Source organism: Amblyomma americanum, chromosome 4, assembly GCF_052857255.1.
Source record: "Amblyomma americanum isolate KBUSLIRL-KWMA chromosome 4, ASM5285725v1, whole genome shotgun sequence".
Classification (NCBI taxonomy): Eukaryota; Metazoa; Arthropoda; class Arachnida; order Ixodida; family Ixodidae; genus Amblyomma; species Amblyomma americanum.
Genome location: NC_135500.1, coordinates 208,995,622 through 209,017,776, shown reverse-complemented (window position 1 = coordinate 209,017,776; position 22,155 = coordinate 208,995,622). Strand labels below are relative to the sequence as shown.

Below are 22,155 nucleotides of genomic sequence, written 5' to 3'. Positions count from 1 at the left end.
TATTTCGCATTTCACGCTCTCGAAAAGCAAGAAAAGACGACTTTGACTGTCCGCCTGTTCTTTTCCGACGTAAGTTGAAAGCAGCTACTTGCTGTGGGTGCGGTGACCGATTCCGGCCAGACGAAAGAGTTCTCCATTACCGAAGAGGGCAAGATGCGAGGTCGGCGCGATACGCTAGACTGCTAGACAGATAACTGAAGCACAGAGCGGGGGCAGAAGAGAGACCGACTCGAGCGCAGAACTTGTAAAGACGTCTCTTTTTGCACATGCCCATATTTCGTATGGAGATAGCCTCCAGTGCTAGGTCACTACGGAAATTTGCGGTCATGGCCTTCACACCCAGGAGGGCAACGGCAGGGCCGTCAAGTAAGGCTGAAGATAGCGTCCCACTTAGCTGCTTGCACTTGGTGGAGCGTGTCTGGTTAGTGGAATGCGTCGTCTCCGCTAGTGTCTCCGCTAGTGTCTCGGCAAGATACCGCAATCGATGGTACCTTTAGTTTGATTTTTTTGCCTTATCGCATAGTTAATCAAAATGCTTCCCCTGAACACAGTTAGTTTTTTTAGTTACCAAGGCCTTTAAAAGTAGTAGCGGTTTATTAAAATAATAATAAAAAGGAAATATGATTTTTGCTAGCCCCGGCATCTGCCATCGATACTGAATCACCTGAGCTGGGGCAGCGGACATAAAGAATAGCAGGCAGAATGGAGAAATGAAATGAAAGAGGTGAGGGGTCAAGAAGAGAGTATAGGGGGGAGAGGTAATATACACAAACTATTTACACAACAAGAAATGTAAGACCTTTAAAAAATAAATGGTTTCGAACCACTAAAATCTGGTCCGAATTAGAGATTTTGTTCCATGCTCTGGCAGCATATGAGGATCGACTGCTTTGTTACAGGTGCTCACCACGAATAATTTTAAGCAGAAGGGGAACCAACTTAGTCATAAACGGCTCTTTAGATTAATTTGGGCCGATGCGCAACACATTTTGTTTGCTGATGTTTCAGGATGGGCGTTGACTCCAACTGTGTTCATTGAAGGCCACATGCATATATGGCAAAACGGTATGTTTTGCTTTTGATATTGTGCCGTTTGTGTATGTGCGGGGTTTTTTTTTTTGCCATATGAAAAATGCGCATGCGTTCACCTTCTTACCCTATTAACCTCTGATTGATAAAGACGACAAATTATTACAACAAAAATGCATCCCCAATGCTTCTTGGTCTCGATGATTGTTGGCTTCCGTCCTGTATGTCATAACTATCACCTCTTTTCTCTTCCCTGGTATGCTTACACGCATATCTAGTAAAATTCAGAGCTTCATGTCACTCTTCTATGCATCAGGAGTCATCGAAAGAAAGGTGAGTTATTTTAATCTAATTCGTTACGAAAGGTCGAAAAGATGAGCGACAAAAAAATGCAGGAAAAGCGAAAGGTGATAAAATCAACCTCATAGTTTTACCACATAAGCGGCAAAAACAGTCTCGAGTGCGCAAAACCTTCCTGGGCGGCGCGTCACAATAAAAATCAGCGCAAAAACGCGACGTTGACGGCCACTTCGGCAGTCACCGTCTTCGACTGAAACTGACAAGCGTCACAGATTGCAGGTTGACGTCAAGGAGAAAGACCTGGCTCGCTAACAAGCACCGCAAACGTAACGAATAAAAAAAGAAGCCGTATGAGATACAATCTTCTCGTCTTTCGCGCACGATCAAGTTGCCAAACACGTCGCCGGAGCAGACGTATCTTAAGCGACCACAGCAGAGACGACGTGCCCGCAAACCATCGCTCACGTGTCATGCGTACGGTTGACGTGTACGCGTCTCAGCCAATGGAGGCGCTCCATGGATAGCAGGTTCACTCAAGCAGCTGATTGCAGCGCTATATTTAAAACTGTTTTAGATAGCTTCGTTTGCTTTTGACTAGAAAAATTCGTCGTTGTTGTCTCGGGAAACTGTGATCTGTACTATGTATGGTTATACTACAAAGGCCGGGCTTCGCTGTCGGAAAGCCGCGGAATCCGCGATGCGCGGCGACCATCAGAAACGCGATTCGCTTGACATTTTAGAGAACCTCACATCAAAGAAATTTTATTTTCCAAATATCTGCAGCACATTTTACTATAATTTTTCGTCATGAGGCAGAAGAAGCTAGGAGAAGAGATAAAAAAAGTAAAAATTCTGAATATTGGCCGAACTGGGTATGTTTGGCCGTCTCCTCCTTGAATCTCCTCTATAGCCCTGTTCTGGTTTACTGCATACTGACTGGTTATTTTTCTTGTAGGTTGTTAACGGATTGTCATGCCCCAGCGGCATTCAAATGAAATGAAAAGCTGTTCAAAAGATACAATCGTGAAGCTGCAAGGCGCAGCCCGCAGTGGCGGATAAGCTGCCAGGCGGCGCTACAATCTGCCAACGTCCAGAAACTAGCCCCAGGCTCTGGCCGCATTTTTATTCGTGTTTTGAGTTTCGTAATCGGTATTATTAATGAACCCTAGATTACTGGCACTTACTCGCATCTTCGTTTGGTAAATACTGCTCGCCCGACTTTTCCATGAAACGAGGAAAAGCAAGAAAAATAAATGAATAAAAATGTGTGCGCAAAACCATGTCAGTTGATGCATATTTAAATGCTAGTTTAGTTGATGATGATGGCAGCAATTTCTGTGCGCTTACGTATTACCACACAGGTAACGTACTACTGGGGACAAAATTTTCCGGGACGCGAGTTGCAGGAAAAACGTTTATTGCAGCTCCACTCTAGTCGCCTGATATTGTGAAGAGAGGAAGGAGCATCTAGGCCTTTAATGCCTTCATACAATATCAGGCGACTGGGTATATAGCGAGGGGAAGCTGCAATAAACGATTTTCCTACAACTATCGTCCCGGAAACTTTTGTCCCCAGTAGTACATCTATTCCCGTACGACGCCGAAATGCCCGAGGAGCACCATTGGAGTGCACTGCTCTTATTCGCCTCAGAACCACAATCATGTGTACTCACACTTCAGCTTCCTCGGTCCGTATTTGCATTCTTCCTCAGGCTATACTCCTATATCAAGTGCTCGGGTATTGGTTGCCCACCGCTTCACTGTCACTTGCGTCCAGGGCTGGGCTCACGCGCACGCCTGCGACATTAGTTTTCCTTGTAGAGTCTGGCGCGTGTCATGCCAGCGCTGATCCAGAGCCGTTTTTAAACTTCCCCTTCGTTATCCAGGACTAACGAAAGCGCATGTGGTCGTATTTGATTTAATATCTCTGCTGTTCGCTTGCTTTGCATGAGCGAAGAAAACGTCGGCAAGGGGTCGGTGACCAGATCTTGAGCGAGAGGGTTGTTTGCGACTGCAGAGGAAAATCTCATATTCCACTCCAAGGCGATGACGCGGAGACATGCGAGAGAGTGACCGGTTCACAGACGAGTAGCGGGAAAGTGCGGCTCTATTTGTTTTGCGTCCATATTTAGATTGGAGAGATAGTGTTCAGCGCTGACTGCATTCGTGAGCTTGCCGACAGTGCATTCAGCTCCCGTAGGAACAAGGCCTACGCTAGAGAGCGTGTGCAGTAAGCTGAAAGCAGCTAACCTACGTCCTCACTGCTGTAGTGCAAGTGGAATGTTTTTTACATGACCTGTCGGCTGCGTCGTCGAGAGGTTGCTGAAAGAACACGAAAGGTGCGGCGATTGACGGTATGTTCACATTTCTTTCAATGACCCCCGAGGTGAAGAGCTTTCACCGCAGAAAAGAGTAGCTTTTCTAAATAATTAATAACATTCTGATTCGTTTTCATCGTAATCAGCACAACTACTATCGTTTGTTCCCTGACGAAATATTCCTAATTCAACCCTTTTCATTAGCTTAAACTTTTGTATTCGATTTACCGTGACACTGAAAACTCGATTCAAGATGGATTTCGTTCAGTTGCACAGAGGCGGAGCTCTAAGTTTCTTATATTCATCTGATTATAAGCTCCTGCAGCGCCAATCCAACATTGTTATATTATGTGCTAGCAGCTTTCCGCGGCTCATTTCGTTTATTTATTAAAGAGTTTTAATGCTACCGGCAATAATCAGCAGTGAATGTCGCGACTCCTCAGAACGTGCACTCGCGTGATCTGCATGTCACGTGGTCTCGCGGAAACGAATCGCTGCGTCCGCACAGAGATCTCGTGTTCTCTGACTCCGTATATGTACGCACAGTTGATAACACATTTCGTTTCCGTTAAGCGACAATGCGCTCTGTTTAACGGAACGATTATTTCATCTGGACGGATAGAGTTTATAATTTCCAGAACCAAACATATATCTTTATTGAAAGCGTAAGAAGCAATATATTAGTTCAGTCTTATTCAAAATTGTTATATAAAAACCATAGTAGTCGAGGATATTGTTAATAATGTTGTTGATTTCTGTAGTCGCAATCTGTTCTTCCTCACATCAAGACATGCACAGTCGCTTTCTAAAGCTTGTTTATTTTAGCAATACCTTCAAGACGCCCTCAAAGTGAAGAAAGGATTAAGTAGAAATGATACCCACTAGCACAAGTAAAGAAACTGGGAGGGGGGTGGGGGGGGGGGTGAATAAAATGACAAATATGGCAACGCGTCAGAGCAGTGTAAACGTTTGAAGGAAGCATGGTAGCCTTAAACAAAAATCGCTCGAGTGCTCTCTTTAGGTTGTCTCTTAGATGTTGATTTACACGCTACAGAATGAGGAGCGATTCATAACGATAGAAAAACATTCATGAACAAATGTACTACCACGACGTAAAAAGTGTGCCGACAAAAGTGTGTATCTTCCGATAACAAGAAAAGACATACCACATAGTTACACATACAAATTAATTTCGTCCCCTCTTGAACAAGTATCTAACTACAAATACTTAGGCATAACTATAACTAGCAAATTAACGTGGAACTTGCATATCAATAACATTTTCTCTTCAGCATTTCGCAAATTGTGCTGCTTAAGACATAAACTGAAGAACGCGCCTCCTAACATCAAGCTACGTTGTTATTCTTCTATAATCAGACCAAAACTCGAATACGCATGCGTAGTGTGGGACCCGTTTACTAAATCTAACATAGCCAATTTGGAACTAATACAGAGAAAGGCTGTTAGATTCATCTTTAATAAATATGCAAAGACTGACTCCCCCACCACTTTGATGGAAATTAACCAAATTGAACGACTTGAACTCCGAAGAAAAAAGTTCAGGTTAGAGTTTCTTGCGCCTTTATTAGAGAACAAATTTGGTCTGGACCCCTCATTTTACTTAAAGCCGTTATCTGCCAGACAAACTCGACATTACCACCCTAGTTTTCTAACCCCTATATTCGCCAAAACAGACACCTACAAGTTTTCATTTTTCCCACGAACTATAATAGATTTGAATCAAATAAACCAACCATTGCCCCATGAGGTCTAACCAATTAGTGCTATTTCTGTCTATTTTCCAGTGTTATTTCTTTCTTATTTCACTCACTTGTATGCCCACGCTGTTTGGACTTAGTGTCCGCAGTATTTCATAAATAAAAAAAAAAGGATGAAATATTGAAGCTTGTGGTCTGTTATAATAATAAGATAGGCTGTTTAAAATCACGATACTGTTCATAACAACCCAAGCTTCAGTCAGCCCATTCCGCTTTAATAAACTTGTAAGAAAGAAAGAATGTAGATAACATATCCCGCAAGCACTAGAAATACGTTGCATGAACGAACAGTGCACCATGAACTTCATGTGAGTGGCGGGATGAAGCGTTTTTCATATTTTGAGTTGCGTGATAATTTTTTCGAACTATGGCAGACGCTCCAGAGTTTTCTCTGCCTAGAAAGATGCTATAGTAACAAGGAGTTATTCAAAGCTTACGATATGTAGACGGCCATAGCAACAAAGAGAAAAAAGTGTACCAGGGCAAAAACAGCTTAGAAGGCACTACTGATTCCATGTTACGGTTGCGTACTGCGTCGGCACATTCCTGTTTACTTCAGACACTGTGGTTCAAAACAGACACAAATATAACATATCACTTTGGCTCCTACAAATGCAATGGAAACGTTTGTTTTCTAAGCGTTAGCATGTAGTTAAGATTGGCGATAATGGCATTTATATGAAAACTGTGAGCGATGATTGATGTTCAGAAGGACGCCAAACAATTTTACATATTGCTCACGTCAGATAGGAGTCGCTAATACTGTGAGAAAAGTGACACGAAAGGCGGCTGTGCGAAAAGTGATTTACTTCGTATTTAACGAGATGGCCTTCATGCAAGATGATTTCGTTTGCACCATTTGCCATATCACATACAACGATGTTGTCTGCACACTGTTAACCAGAAATTCAGCTCCATTCGACATAGATGCTGCAGATATACAGATATACTGACGGCATGAGAGTGGCGATTACGGCAAACTACCATTCCATGAGAAAAACTAGAATATAAAAAAACATATAGTAGAATAACATTTAGGAATGGTTCGCGGAAATCAAACTTGTGATCTAACGGAAGCTATAGTATAGAGCTCATTTTATTCCTGAGCCAGACACTTGAATTAAGAATTTGCACATTTAAGAATCACCAAATTCTTTTTTTGCGAATACAGGTTTTTTGAAATGCCACAAAATAAACATGCGTAAATATCTCCTATAGCGCAACTAAATGCATTTTACGCTTCATTCGCAACCGATTCTTTCTTGTCTTAATGCACCGCTGACATTTTAGTTGCAGAGTATTATGCACTGTAACAGTGTATAGAATTCTAAGCAAATACATCAGATTCAGCTTGGCCATGTACGGGAACAAAACTATGAAAAAAAATAATTAAATATGTTTTTCTCCATCATTTCGAACATACACACATCGTAAAAAGCATAATGGTAACTCAGTTTTTTTTTCTAGTGATGCAGTGCGGTGCGTTTTCATGCTGGTTCCTTTCTTGCTGGTTTTTCACGGAAGTTATTGGGTTTTATGAAAGCCCTATTACTCAACTACGAACATTTTCTGCGACAGACGGTGGTGCTCTCATGGCAAGTATGAAGACAAAGGTGCAAATCACTGTCGATGGCTCGCCAAACCTATTTAAGGAAATTGCGTTTCAAAATCTTGGAGAAACGGACGATGTGAAACGGTGTGCTCTGAAGGAACTGCGGGCACTCATTCAAGGTAAGACCGTCGGGACGTTTTAAGAGCATATTTTTACGTAAGGATTTGAAAGGTTTAGTTTATAGGGTTTTGCGCCCCAAAGCGACCCTGGCTACGAGAGATGCAAAGGATATGGAAGGTTTCTTTAGTGCCTCCCACGGTAATAACTGCAGAAAACATCACAAGAGCATGATCTGGAAACCAGCTTACCATTTTATTTTCTCTTCTCAAAAGAATACCCGACAAACTACTGCTATGACGCTTCAGTCTTCATCAAAGTACATCACCTTCAAGCTCACAAACTAGATCGACGGTCGCTTGTCGTAGTATAAAAAATTGAAAACTGGTTTTTGGGGAAAGGATATGGCGCAGGAAATGTCTCACGTACCTTGCCGGACACCGTAACCGCGCCGTAAGGGAAGGAATGAAGGAGGGAGTGAAAGAGGAAAGGAAGAAAAAGGTGCCGTACTAGAGGGCTCCGGAATAATTTCGACCACCTGAGGATCTTTACCGCGCACTGACATCGCACAGCACATGGGCGCCTTTTACGTTTCGCCTCCATCGAAACGCGGCCGCCTCGCTCGGGTTCGAAGTATAACGTATTGTCCTGTTTCAGGACAGCCGCAGTTTTTTTCTGGTCAGAGGAAAAGGCTGTCACGGCAACCATGTTAATCAGACTTTGCAGTGCTTTATCCTAACACGAAGCAGCGGGTGACCCCAAGTGACTGAACACTGGAAATCGTTCTCGATGACACCCTGATATGTCCTTATCATTTTCTTCATCCTTCTTTTAATAACATCATTCATCAAACCTGAATAATTATAACAGGTATGAGCGAGTCCCGTCGAACTAAACTTGCCGACTGTACCGCAAGAGAGCGCCGGCAGTAAAGAAAACGACACCCCAAGTGTTAACCTTGAAAACGACATTCCTTTTCTCCGCTTTACTAAACTCAGATCTCTTACGCCTCACCGTGAATTTAAAAAAAGAAGTAAAAGGTTTCAAAAGACCATCTGTTGTGTAAATACGATCTTCGGCATCGAGAGGCTGATTTTACCGTACACTTCACTTTTTTAGACCGAATCTCGTAGGCTGCTTTAAAGGCAGACGATCAAAATGAGAAAGCGTCTGTAACGGCAGAAATTTAATGCCTGATTTTTCTCACCTTTCCATTCGTCAGGTGACACTTCGCTGCATTGTAGAACGGACGATTCCTTCCTATCGATTTTCCTACGAGCTCGGAAGTACGACAGCCTGAGCGCCTTCAAGAGGGTGAAGGGGCTCTTTAAGGTGCAAAAGGAGAGTCCGGAATTGTTCGAATCTCTGGGCCCGCACAACATTCCTTTCGACGTCGCCTGCCGCAAGCATCGTGTGGTGACGGTATCTCAAGGAACAGACCCGCATGGGAGACCGGCGGTACTGATCAGGTTAGGTAAGAATATGGAAACTGTTTTGTCATACAGTGCGCGTAGTTGAGCTGCTGCTGATTCCGTTGATTGTGACAACGACATTTATTAATTACGCCATAGTCTATGATCTAAACTCTATACAAGCCTCATAAAAGAATGCCTGAATTACGTGCCTGCTTAAATCTGCGTCGCAAGGTTGTGTGCCGAACATACTCATGGAGCATCTGAACAAGGGCACACGTGCGCAGCGCTGCTGTGAACTTACGTGGGTATAGTTCTATCATCCACGGCCCAGCATGTAATTAGAAAAAACGTAGCAGCTCCATGAACAAAAAAGCAACATAAATTTAGAAAAAAAATCCCAGAAAAATGTGACATGAGCGGTGCGTGTAATGCAACCTCTGCACGCGATATGAGATTTTTTTCTACATATAAAACGCCAAATTCCTGAATGAAAGGTCAGCGAGTGCATGCAAGTTTTTCGCTAAGCACAAGGTCGCTCATTTAATATATTGCCTCGCCAACAACTCTGAAATAGAAACGAAGAAAAAATAAAAGAAATGACAACACCAGAAGAGCCCAGTATTTGTGTGGCGGTAGGAATATCAAAAATAAAAGTAATCGTGGGGGCAGAAATTATTCTAGGACGCACAATAGGTTTCCCAAAGAAATATCGCTCAAAGAAGACAATGTCCGCTTGTCGCATTTTAGCAGCGGCTGTATTTTATGACATGCTACGATTTATTACTGAAAATATGCTGCGAAAAGAAATTTTGTAGTTTCAGAGGTGAAAAAACGTGCAAACTGGTCGCAACCGTCACCATGTCCAGCTGGGAGTGCTGTTATACATTCAAGCCACGCTGCAAGACTGCATACTGTGCAGTTTCTGAATCGCATGCCTTTTTGGGCCTCTGTAAGGAAGGTCACACCAACAAAAATGCCGAAAATAAAGTTCTTACAAAGTCTTCGTGAGGAGCCATCGCCGGCCTTAATCTCGAACCTGCGCCGCGTCGTAGAAATAAGAACGTGGTACAAAAATTCTCACGCAACGTGACAGACATATTCTCGCAGCATTAAGAAGATACGACGAGTAATTGCACGCAGAATCAAATTCTCCCTTGAATAGAGGTTTTAGCCTAAAGGTGGCAAGATATGCAAAGAGAGGAGAGAGCTCTCGAACTGAGGTCTGACCCCGAGAAAGATTCAGTCGACTATGAGGCGGAAGGACGAAAAATGCGAATTGTGAAGGCTTTTGAAGGTATGCCAAAGGTAGTGGTAAGAAATATATGGGAAGGTAGCGGTGTAATAGGGCCTCACAAAGTGTCGGCATATCGGTCATCACACCTGTTCATTTAATGGCGCGGATGCTCGAAGAAGACGTAGCATGTTTTGGAACAATCGAAAGCTGCAGTGCCTTGTATCTTGAGATTTAGCTTCAGATGCACCACTAAGCGTGGGTTCGCAAAAGCGTGACGTCCCTATAGGGCTAGCTCCAGGAACCACCGAGCTGGATGTACTTAGCATTTCGTGAGAGAGTTACAGCCGCTTTTTGTATCTCAGAGCCTTTTCCTCCTTGCGCCGCTAAGTGTGCCACAGCACAGCACAGCCCCCAACCCGAATACGCAGTACAGATCTGGGAATCTAAATTACGTGGTTAAGATGTAAGCTCTGGAATGCAAATCAACTTTTATGAGGCTGGGGTCATCAAAGGCCGCCACTACAGCAGTTCGCGAAGACCCATGTAGGTTACAAGTGTATTACTAAGCTGACCCAAAGGCTGACACACAGCTATCGCTATTGAGGACCCTGTGTGTCACGCATCGGAGAAGTCCGGTATTTTGCGCTTCCTAGTTTACAACGATAAGTCTCAAGAACAGTTCCACATGTTAAAAAAGCCCTCCCAGAGTATTTCTAGCAGTTACTGCTGTTAACTAGTGTGTCTAACACAATAGTTTGTATTTTTTTCTTTCTAATCACGAAACAGGCCACACAGGTAACTGACTTCCTTCACTTAGCAGGAAATATATTCTATTCTTTAAGAACACGTTTTAGGGCCAGGCCCTCCGTAGACTAACTGGACCTTGAGAATCACTTCATGGAGACATTAAACTGTAAATGCTATGTTGCCGAGACCTGATTTTTCAGCTTTAATCACAAAAACTAGCCGCAACGCAACTCTCGTGTTGGCGCGTGTAAGATCCGCCCACGCATTACTTCAGTCCGGAATGCGGTGCATTGCTGACGAGTCTTAGCCGGGTAACATCGGCCTCCGACAGCTGCCGAAATGGACAGGGCTCGAAGCTGACGTGTAAACAATGACATCTATGTGCAACGCTTCATATGCAGCGACAAAGCGATTACGGTGAACACAACATGAAATTATGTATACGCCTCGGTGGTATTTACGTCCAACTGTGCTGAATCCTGTTAATAGTCGCCTTTTGCAAAACTGTGTTAAATCTGCATATTCTCTTCCTAGGAAAATGGAACACTGATGTCTGCTCAGTCACAGACTTGTTCAGGGTGGGCATACTCCACACGTTCCATCTGCTCCACAAAGAAGACTCCCAAGTCAAGGGCATCGTGGTCGTGATAGATGTAACCGACCTCGGACCGCACCATGTGCTTCACTTCACGCCTTTTGTTATCAAAAGGTTCATAACACTCATGCAGGTCAGTTGACAGCCTCGCATTGCGAGCTGACGGGAAAGTGTCGGGCGAAGAAACATTTCTTGGTCGATGGTTCTCTCCATACGTGCACGTCTTCACGCTTGGATATAAGTATACCGATGTTACCCGGGGTGCGGTTACAGCACGATACCATAACAATCAGCCTAATTGAGCTGCCGGGTACATTTGCATCAGCATGCAGGCATTTTTTCAACAAAATGATAAGAAAGAAGTGGTAGGTTATCGAGAGCAATCCAGTGCTAAAAAGTTAGCCAGCTTTTCACCCAACCGCCATCATATCTTTCTCAATAGATTTTCATCAAGATAAACGAAACGTGTTGTTATTTTCCCGCGCACCACGAGGTTTAAGACAGAAGTGGTAGGTTATCGAGAGCAATCCAGTGGTAAAGAGTAAGCCACCTTTTCACCCAACCGCCATCGTATCTTTCTCAATAGATTTTCATCAAGATAAACGAAACGTGTTGTTATTTTTCCGCGCACCACGAGGTTTTTGTCCCTCAAATGATGTTTTGAATTCAGTGGAGCACGGATTCACTAACGGCCTGTCCTGTGATGCCAAGCTCGGTGTTTTACAGGCAAAGCATGCATTAGCGAGTGGCCCACAGTTTTTACAGCGCCCTTTTTGTGAAGCTGAATTGAGATGCACCATGCTTAGCCTACTGGGAACGATAATATAACTCGCTCTCATTCTAATATAAGAACAATGGTGGGTGGCGCACCCTTTCTCAGACGCACACAGTAATATATTTCAGCGATTAATCTTCCAGAACAGCAAATGCAACCACCGTGAGAACATTTAGCCCTCTTGCGGACATTTCTGTATTTATGATTTACTATTAGGCGCATCTATAACTGCAAATGAAGGAACGCAAGTCGTTGAATTAATCTCAGCATTGCTGCCTCAATAAGTAGAACCATTTCTTCATCTTTGGAAAAATGACTTAATAAAAAATAGTAGCTTAATTGTTCTAGAAATAGGAGAACCTCACTAGATGCAACAAACTAGACACAAGTGGCTTGCTTTCAATTTGGGTACATCGGTACCGAACGTCAGCAGCATCGTTGGCGTTGAAACACTCTTGTTATGGCTAAATCAGCTGTGGTAAGCATTTGTCTATGCACTGTCGCAATGTATGTTAAATTTGAGTAGTCATCGAATTTCTGTTCGCTGAAAATGGGTAGGATGCGATATTTCCCCCAAAAATATATGCACATTCTGACGAATTCTGACCTCTGTGCATGGACAGTAGTAATAAATCGGTTGGCAAGTGGGATGTAGGATATCTATTGAAGCGCTACTTGAAGAAATCGCCTGTAGTGATCAGCAGTCACATAAAAATTCGGCCATGAAGGTGTTAACTGCTGCATTAAAACGACGTTCATTCTGCGTTTCTTAGCGCATTCTAAGATAAATCACAGCGAGTTTCACTCCTAAAAATAACAGTGCATTACTTTATTGATCATGCTACAAAAAAAGGGGCGCACTACGCACGCCCTACGTCTCAGTTCACCTGGAAAAAGGGCGCTAAAAGCTCAGTCGCGTCTCATGCCCCAAACTTCTGGGCAATCGCATTTTTTCAACGGGTGATTATTCATGAACGCAATTATTTCGCATAACCTAAGACTGCATCATAACAATCAACATATCCACAGATTCCTCCTCTGGACGCTTGCAGTTTTAAAGTAACAGCGTTAAGGTCTCGTGCCGCAGAAAAGTTGGCGTCGTGATTGTCGTCGCTGTCGTTGGCCATAAACGAAAATCCTGGTGGAAGAAAAAAACTATAAAATTGAGATTAAAATAAAATCCGGGTAACTTGCAAAGGGGTGGCAATTAAACCCAGGACCTTCGGATTGCGAAACGGGAAAGCTGCCCATAGGACACGAAAGCCTTTTCTCTGTATTTTCTGCTCATGGTTCAAAAATTATATCAGGGCAAAAATAACAAAAACAACACAATAATTGAGGCAGCCGCAATTAAAGCGTCGCTGTGATTCAAAAACGTCTCAATTTTTCCAGATCACTCAGCAATGGCATCCGTTCAAGTTAGTTTCATGCTCTGAGCATTGTAAAATTGTTTCTATGAGCCGCGCTTTCAATGAAATACTCTCTCGCTGAGCGAGCATCCACATCAACGTGTTTTAGAGCCATTCGTGTTTTCCATACACTGTGAAGGCAGAGCAGCATCAATAAGTCGCATGACACAACCCCTTCATTATCGATAGGTAGAAACCTTACACCATACGACGTGTCTGGCAGGTCAACTCTTTAGTTGAGCTGAAAAGGTGTACCTAGTGATGCTTTGTGGTCATTGACTTACCGAAGTATTTTAGATAAATGTACTGATGCTAAAGTGGAAAGATTGGTTAGTTGGTCTTGGTACGTAGAATGCATCTCTTCAGCGCGAAATACGCGGGACAAAGAAAGGAGACATACGCAGGACAGTGTTCGTCCTGCGTGTACCTCCTTCCTTTGTCCTGCGTATTTCGCGCTGAAAAAATGCATTCTATGTACTAGTGCGCACATCAGTAATTATGATTATGCTAATTATAAATTAGGTAACTGAGTCGGCGATGCGAACGGGACTCAATAAAGCTGTCGCGTTCATCTCTTAAAGGCGAAGCTTAAGAGTCCCGCAATTTTCCTGCTGTCTATTGTCAAAAACGCACCCCACTGGTTTTGTATGACAGTCTTAATTGATTAGTGCCAGCGCAGGGCAAACTTTAAACGCATGTTTTTGTTGGGCATTGGATGGTTAGACAATTCCCGTCTGTATGACAAAGACGCTACTTTCTCTGAAAACAGATGGTTAGACAATTCCCGTCTGTATGACAAAGACGCTACTTTCTCTGAAAACAGAGTTATCACAAGCTAGAAAAAGATTAAAATAGATGTCGCTGACCCAACCGCTTTTGCAGGCACTGCGACGCATCGGCAGAGAATTTGTTGCACGGATGCCTGAGCCCAGCAAACTTCATTAATTTTCTTACTAGGATCGCGGAGTCCGTTTCTGTGTAGACCTCACAAGCACGACGGAAAAATAATCGATTCTTTCCCCGTGGTCACGACTTTCAATCAAGCGCAGGAAATTTTGTAAACCAGATTTTTTTCCCAATAAATGCGCCAACAAGCATCACCAGAGTGGAAAAACACACAATTGATATTTAATTAGAACAAAATTCGCATGTAGTTGTCCTCAGTGTGTTTTTAACTGGCCCGGTTATTCATATTTTTGTTCCCCACTCTGTGACACTCTGAACATATTTCTCGCAAAAAAATTTTGGAGACGCAGCCGTGTCGCAAAATGTTCATTACCAGCACCGCACAAACGCCTACTATGAACCCTCACAAGCTCACAACGTGTACAGTAATTTCAGTCCTAAGAGACTTAGTTGTCGAAACCCAACTTTTTACGCACATGAGACATGTCAATCGTTCTAGACTCATTTTATGCAGTGGTTTATAGTTATTTCTTCCTCAGTCACTTGCTATTGAACAGCATCAGCAATTTGAAACAATTTGCTTTCCGTTAGTTTGTGCTAACACTCCTTTATCCTATTCTCTTTTACTTTAGGGTTTGCGGCCTAGGCAATAGACGACCTATTGGCCACCATTTCACATTCATTTGTTTTTTTTTTAGGATTGCTTTCCCATGCGGATCAAAGGAGTCTATATTGTCAACCACCCTGCAATATTTAACATTATTTTTGCGGTAGCCAAGCACTTCATGAAGCCTAAATTGACGAAAAGGGTAAGCCTCTCCTCTTCTGTACTGTCATACCTCTGCGTTTATTGTACTCTCCGATTCATCGGTATGCATCTGCGACGATAACGCGAGCATGTGGCGTTCCGTTTGTTGTGTGCCGTCGTGAAGTGTACAGCTATGCTCGAGGGATCCTAGGAAGTGGGCGAGCAGCACTCGCACTCTAAGTCTTTCATTCAACTCCACATCTCAGTGAAAACTGCTCGCACATTGTCCATCAAACATCGCGTTGTGCTGTCGATTATCGCGTGTTTGTTGGCAAACTACGCAGTAAGTGTGATCCCAAACGACCCTTGTGAGTGACCTTGCATGCTGCTGTCGTTGCAGTTTCTACGTCCGAGAATTGCTTCCTGTTTGTTGTAAGTGGAAAGGAATCAGGTATACGTTCCGCCAAGCTTTAATCTACCGCTTGTTGACTTAGCTGCAGGCAGGGAATGCACGTAAATAAAGTTGACGAATATCTGGTTGGACGAATATCTGGTTGAATATCTGTTTCCACAGAAGCGCATGTATCGCTAACACCCACTTAGCTGAATATCGCATTTGTATGCTGCCGTAGAAAATGAGCACTCGAATGAAAGGCGCTAAAATTCTTCCTTGCGTGCCACAGCCGCACAAACTGCATGCATAATGACCTGCGCTCGGAAACTTTTTCTTTAATAAGTCAAAGGAAAGGTAATGGTGCATGCATTGGGTACTTCTCAGATATTTTTCCGCATTTTTCAAAGCATATTCCCGTTATCCATGCGCAGAAAATACGGAAGACCACGCAATTGCATCACGCTTCAGACGCTGAAGACTGAAAAAAAAAAAAACTGCGCTACCGGAACGTGCTTAGCCTACACAGTGTAGCCATTTCGACGTCTTAAGTGAGAAAAAAAACCGCTTCACCAGCCGCCTAGCAAAGCACAACGGAGTCCGAATTTCGTTGAGAGCTGCGGTTCTGAACTTTCTGCGTACGACCACACGCAGCCAGTGTGCGCAAAACGCTGGGCCTGAGATTCAGTGCTCGTTTTTGCCTCTAATCTTTCTCTCGGTCGCCTGTTTCGCGCTTTTCTAATTACACGAGAGTCTTCGCATTCGTGGCTACGCCCTCGCCGTGCTGTTTTCCTCGTATTTCCCCGGTAATTTCTCATTTCAGGCGAAATAGTGTTCGGCGAGGAAACGCAGTAGACACTTCCCAGCCGCAGTTGCACGAATCGACGATTGGTGGCGCCACGTGTACATAGCTTTTTGCATTTTTATTCCCTATAACAGCTTTCTTTTCGTTTAAATGAGATATTTTCTGTGACATGATCTAGCCTTTCAATCTAGCCTCACTTAGTACTTCCCTTTATTGTTCTTTGATGTACACCAGGCGTTTAAATTAAAACCCCCGTAGTCCTCCATTGCGGCGCCCCTGATAGCTCATCCTGTCGCTTCGGAAACTTGAACCCCAGAACTTCAGTCAAAATCTCGCAGCTTGAAGCATTTTTAGCACACTGTCCTACTTTATACTTCACCTCTGAACTGAAATCTTCCGTCAGGACAAAATAGCTACATTGTTCAATTGTGAACAAGCTTGTGTCGCGTGGATATCGACTGCAGAAACCCTGAATGAATAAAACACTCGAACTTCAGTGTTTATATCATAATGCACAATGTATTGCTTCATATGGACGCATTAACGCGTATAACATGCAGGAGCGATAGCATATCAGAGGAAAATAGCGCGTGACACTATTGGACAACTGTGCGGTCAAGTGAGCTTTGTTAGGACTTGTAAAAAATAGTGAATACGTTGATAATTCAACAGCCGGAAAACCAAGAAGCTAGGTAGTAATCAGCGCATGGTTCTTTTTGTGCACTGTCCTACGCCATAGCTTTAGCTATCGAGGTTTTTAGCTGAAGAGCACCGAGGGCGCCTGGATCAGATATGACGGTAAATTAATGAAAGGCCTTTTTTAGCGGCCGGACAACAAGCATGAGCAGCACCGACGTATGTGCAGTTTTCCCGATGAATTTCCTCCTTTACGTACGTGGCGGCCTACCGCAGCGTTGATGAACGCACGAAATTATAAAGTTTCAGCTTAGCGGAGACGTACTAGCGTAGGTGTATACCGTACTGCCGGACACCTCCTGCGCACGCGCGGTGGGGCCTGGTAGGGCCTCTGCGCATGCGCAGAAGGAGTCTTGTAGTCTGCGCTATGCTAAATCTTTCTTCTCGTTCGCCATTTTGACCACACAAGAAACAGCCTGGTCCGTATAGTAATTTGAACGCTAATTACCTGCGAAGCTTTAGAGAAAATCATCGCAGAAAGCGAAAGCTGCATACTGGTCGGTGCGCATACAGGATGCCTACGATGGCATTTCCTGTTATCAAAACGTGCACAAGCAGTAAAAAATAACATAAACTGATAATTGAAACGTACTTCGTTCCCGCACGTATCGCAGTATCTTCTCACTCTGGTTAGAGTAACGCAAAAGCGCATCACCATTTCAGCTTTGGCACGAAGCAGTCTTTACCTAACGCCTTGAAACGGCGTCATTTTCTAGAACAAGCCAGAATGGCGGACTTAACTATCGGACCTCGAAGAAAGAGATGGCGGCGCGTATTTCTCATATCGTCTGTCTCTAATTTAGAAGGAGCTCACGCTTCTGTATGTGTACCGTGCGTGCGCACCTCTTCTTCAGTATCCGGCGCTTAATTACAGTGAGCGGTGGCCACTCAGTAAATCTGCACATTTATTTCAGGTTCACCTTTTTGGCCACGATGTGAGCAGGCTGCATGGTCTTGTGCCTGACGACTTGGTTCCAGAGGAGTACGGAGGCACGCTCGAGAGCTACGACTACACCGAAGAGGAGGAGCAGCTGGCGTGCCTGGAGAAATGGGTGAAGGAATTCCTACGGACGCCATAGGGCGCAGGGAGCGCCGCCTCAACGCTGACCGGTGCATGTCTTCACGGCCAGTGTTAGAAAGAATCCACAGTAAAGATGGCTTGGTCTGTCAGTTGGTCTCCCAAGTTGTTTGCGCAAGACTAGGGGAGCGCACTAGGGGAGTTCTTAACGCGAAAGCTATATACGTGTCATAGGCTTGAGCAGTCTACGTCATCCGCCGCTTTTCTTACCAGGACTGTTTGCTCGGCTTGAAAAATTGGTTGTTGGGGAAAGAAAATGGCGCAGTATCTTTCTCACATATCGGCGGACACCTGAACCGCGCCATAAGAGAAGCGATAAAGGTGGGACTGGGAGAAGAAAGGAAGAGGTGTCGTAGTGGAGGGCTCCGGTATAATTTCGACCACCTGGGGATCTTTAACGTGCACTGACATCGTGCAGCACACGGGCGCCTTTGCGTTTTGCCTCCATCGAAACGCGGCCGCCGAGGTCGGGTTCGAACCCGGGAACTCCGGATCAGAAGACGAGCGCCCTAACCATTGAGCCACAGCGGCGATTCTCCGTTTTTGGTGCTTGTGTGTGTGCCGAGTTCAATCGCGCAAGTCATGGAAGCCACTCAGCGGCGTTATATATGGCAGGGTCTGTAAATGCCCTTAATAGCTGGGCTTGTTTTATAACCAACAAGTGGCGTATCGCGTCCATTTTTGTACAATGTTTACGATTCCGACAGGGATTCGCAACATTTACAAATGGACACTTTAAATGGAATTATTTGCAAGGCAAGTGCACGAAGTTCGTTTTATACTGCTTTTTTTCGCGTTGTTTAATAATTCGAAATCAAGAAACATCTTCTGAGCGTGAAAGAGAGGCCAAAGGCTTTGACCGCGAAATAACCAAACCGAAGTCAATACCATGCCGTGAGCATGTGCCATTTCTTCTGGCGAGATCAACAACGAATGGGGGAGACCTAATCGGCGCTGAATGGGTCCCTTGATACCGTGAAATTTCGAAACGGTGTATGTATCTCCTTGTGTAAAATTCAATTGCTAGCAAGAGCAACGACACGGGGATAAGCACTGTGTCCCTGCCTTTGTGTCGTTGCTTGCTAGCGCTGGAATTTTTTACAGTTAAGTTTTACAACTTGCTAAATTTGCTTCCCTGTTGCAATGTAACTCCTAGTGCGAACTGAACTGTCCCGGCAGACACGCACGTGCGACGGTACATCAAAGCACACAACGATCTTGGATGACGCAGGTGCCGGTTGGTAAGAACTGAACACTACAAATTGTTTTATCCGAGGACCTAAAATACGACCAAATGTTTTGCCATCCTGTCTTTAAAACAGCTTTTTCTGTAATTTTCACCCGCCGTGGTGGCTCAGTGGTTAGAGCGCTCGGATACTGATCCGGAGTTCCCGGGTTCGAACCCGACCGCGGCGGCTGCGTTTCGATGAAGGCGAAACGCTAAGGCGCCCGTGTGCTGTGCGATGTCAGTGCACGTCAAAGATCCCCAGGTGGTCGAAATTATTCCGGAGCCCTCCACTACGGCACCTCTTTCTTCCTTTCTTCTTTCACTCTCTCCTTTATCCCTTCCCTTACGATGGGGTTCAAGTGTCCAACGATATATGAGACAGAGACTGCGCCATTTCCTTTCCCCTAAAATCAATTATTATTATTATTATTATTATTATTATTATTATTATTATTAATAATAATAATATTATTTATTATTATTATTATTATTATTATTATTATTATTATTATTATTATTATTATTATTATTATTATTATTATTATTATTATTATTATTATTATTATTATTATTATTATTATTATTATTATTATTATTATTAATTTTAAGTTCACCAAGTTGTCTGTTGCCGCGACAGAACTGGTTCTATCGTTACGACAGGGTACTTCACAATACTACAGAAAATCCTGTTGTCACAACAAGAATTTTTGTCATCAGGCGCCAACTTACTAGGCGAAAATCAGTTGCCACAACAAAAAACATTATGTTGTGGTTTTCGACAGGGTGTGACCGGTGTACAACAAGATGCAGTGTACTTTTATGCATATCACTTTCTAGAGTCCTTGCTGTGACTTCAGACCTGACACGCGATTAAATTCGCAGCTCTAACAGCCTTAGCTGAGGTCCTCTGATCGCGAGGAGATAAGCACAAGTGCGTAAAAAGGCAACGATGAGTGTTGGCCTTATCTTCACACGCGTGCTCCATATATCTGTCACCTTATACAGTCGTACAGGCAACGACGAATCAGGGTGTAGAAGAGCCTCATGTCAAAATACTAGAATATATAATTACAACTGCAAAGCTACCTTTGTCCTCCATAAAGTTAGCAATAAAATTCCAATAAGGAAGAGCGTCAGGCAAGGAGACACAATCTCGCCAATGCTGTCCGCCGCCTGTTTACAGGAGATATTCCGAGGCCTGAATTGGGAACAGTTCGGCATAAGAGCTAATAGAGAATACCTAAATAATCTGCGATTCGCTGATGACATTGCCTTGCTGAGTCACTCAGGAGGTGAGCTGCAAATCATGATTAATGAATTAGACAGGCAGATCAGAACAGTTGGTCTAAAAATTAACATGCTGAATATCAAAGTAATGTTCAACAGTCTAGCAACGAAACAGCAGTTCACAAACGGCAGCGAGGTGCTGGAAGTGGTAAAGGAATACTTAGGGCAGGTGGTGACAGCTGATCCGGATCATGAGAGGGAAATAACTAGAAGGATAAGAATGGGGTGGAGCACATATGGCAGGTTGTCTCAGATCATGAGTAGCAGGTTACCAATATCCGTCAAGAGAAAAGTATACAGCAGCTGTATATTGCCGATACTCACCTACGGGGCAGAAAAGTGGAAGCTAATGAAAAGGGTTCAACTTAAGTTAAGGACAACGCAGCGAGCCATGCAAAGAAAAATGATAGGTGTAACGTTAAGAGATCGGAAGCGGGCAGAGTGGGTGAGGGAACAAACACGGGTTAATGACATCCTAGTCGAAATCAAGAGAAAGAAATGGGCTTGGGCAGGGAATGTAATGCGAAGGCAAGATAACCGCTGGTCTTTAAGGGTAACGGAGTGGGTTCCAAGAGAAAGTAAGCGTAGCAGGGGGCGGCAGAAGGTTAGATGGGCGGAGGAGATTAAGAAGTTTGCAGGCAAAGGGTGGATGCAGCTGGCAAAGGATAGGGTTAATTGGAGAGACATGGGAGAGGCCTTTGCCCTGCAATCGGTGTAGCCAGGCTGATGATGGTGATAGCAGGGTATGGCAGAAGGTTAGGTGGGTGGATAAGATTAAGAAGTTTGCGGGCATATGGTGGGCGCAGCTGGCAAATGACAGGGTTAATTGGAGAGACATGGGAGAGGCCTTTGCCCTGCAGTCTGTGTAGTCAGGCTGATGACGGTGATATATCTGTCATGGGACAAAAAAAAAAACGCGGGACAATAGCGCTATTGCGATTTGCGCATGATAAAAACTGCTGAAGAACGCATAATGCAGCTCTACAGAATGGGTAAACTTAACCAACAGTCCACAAAGTTATCGAGGCACGACCACTGTTGTATTAATTGAAACAACGCTAACGTCTGACGCCATCAACGCTTTGTGGTCGCTAAAATAAAGCGCGTTGTTTTCTTACGGCGCTGAACTGTGAAACACGCGATACTTTTTGCTGGTTCTCGTGCGCACCTCTCCATGTCGTGCGGTGCCGTTAGTTTTGTTAAGGAACATTTTTTGGGTGAAGTCCCATGAAGGGTGGTTTGTTAGCTTTTAGGCGCATTTAGGGCCCTTATTATCGGCGTAAATCAGAGTGAACACGAACGGTGCGCGGCCTTTTCACGGTCTCGGGCCGACTCACGCACACGAAAGAAACAATCTGTCTTATTGGTGCCGCTGACAGCACGTTGGCCTTAGTCTGACCTACACTGCGATGGCGTGCAGATATAGCTACATAACGCACACATGCGCCACGGAATTCTATATAAGTGACGCAAAATGCACATAGCGAACTCGCTGTCGCCGGTAGCAGGCTGGATGATACACTGCGGAGCGCAAGCGACCATTTAGAAATGAAACTGGCACTCGGCTGTGACTTCAACAGATAAGTTGTCGCTACTAACTGGGCAACGCATAAATGTATTGATGACATCGGACGGGTAGTTGCTGCTACGCTCTGAAATTTCACCGTATAGCATTTTCACCAACGCTGTTTAGGAAATGCTTACATACATGTTCATACTCCACCGTTGTAGAAAACCAGCGCCATGC

General features: G+C 44.1%; 1 protein-coding gene across 1 annotated transcript; it reads left to right on the top strand.

The window, feature by feature from the left end:
- Positions 1 to 326: 326 nt before the first annotated feature.
- On the top strand, positions 327 to 17,894 carry LOC144129996 (alpha-tocopherol transfer protein-like). Its single transcript, XM_077664044.1, has 3 exons — positions 327 to 366; positions 11,025 to 11,218; positions 17,730 to 17,894. Exons 1-3 carry the CDS (start codon positions 327 to 329, stop codon positions 17,892 to 17,894), a joined length of 399 nt encoding a protein of 132 aa, XP_077520170.1.
- Positions 17,895 to 22,155: the final 4,261 nt, after the last annotated feature.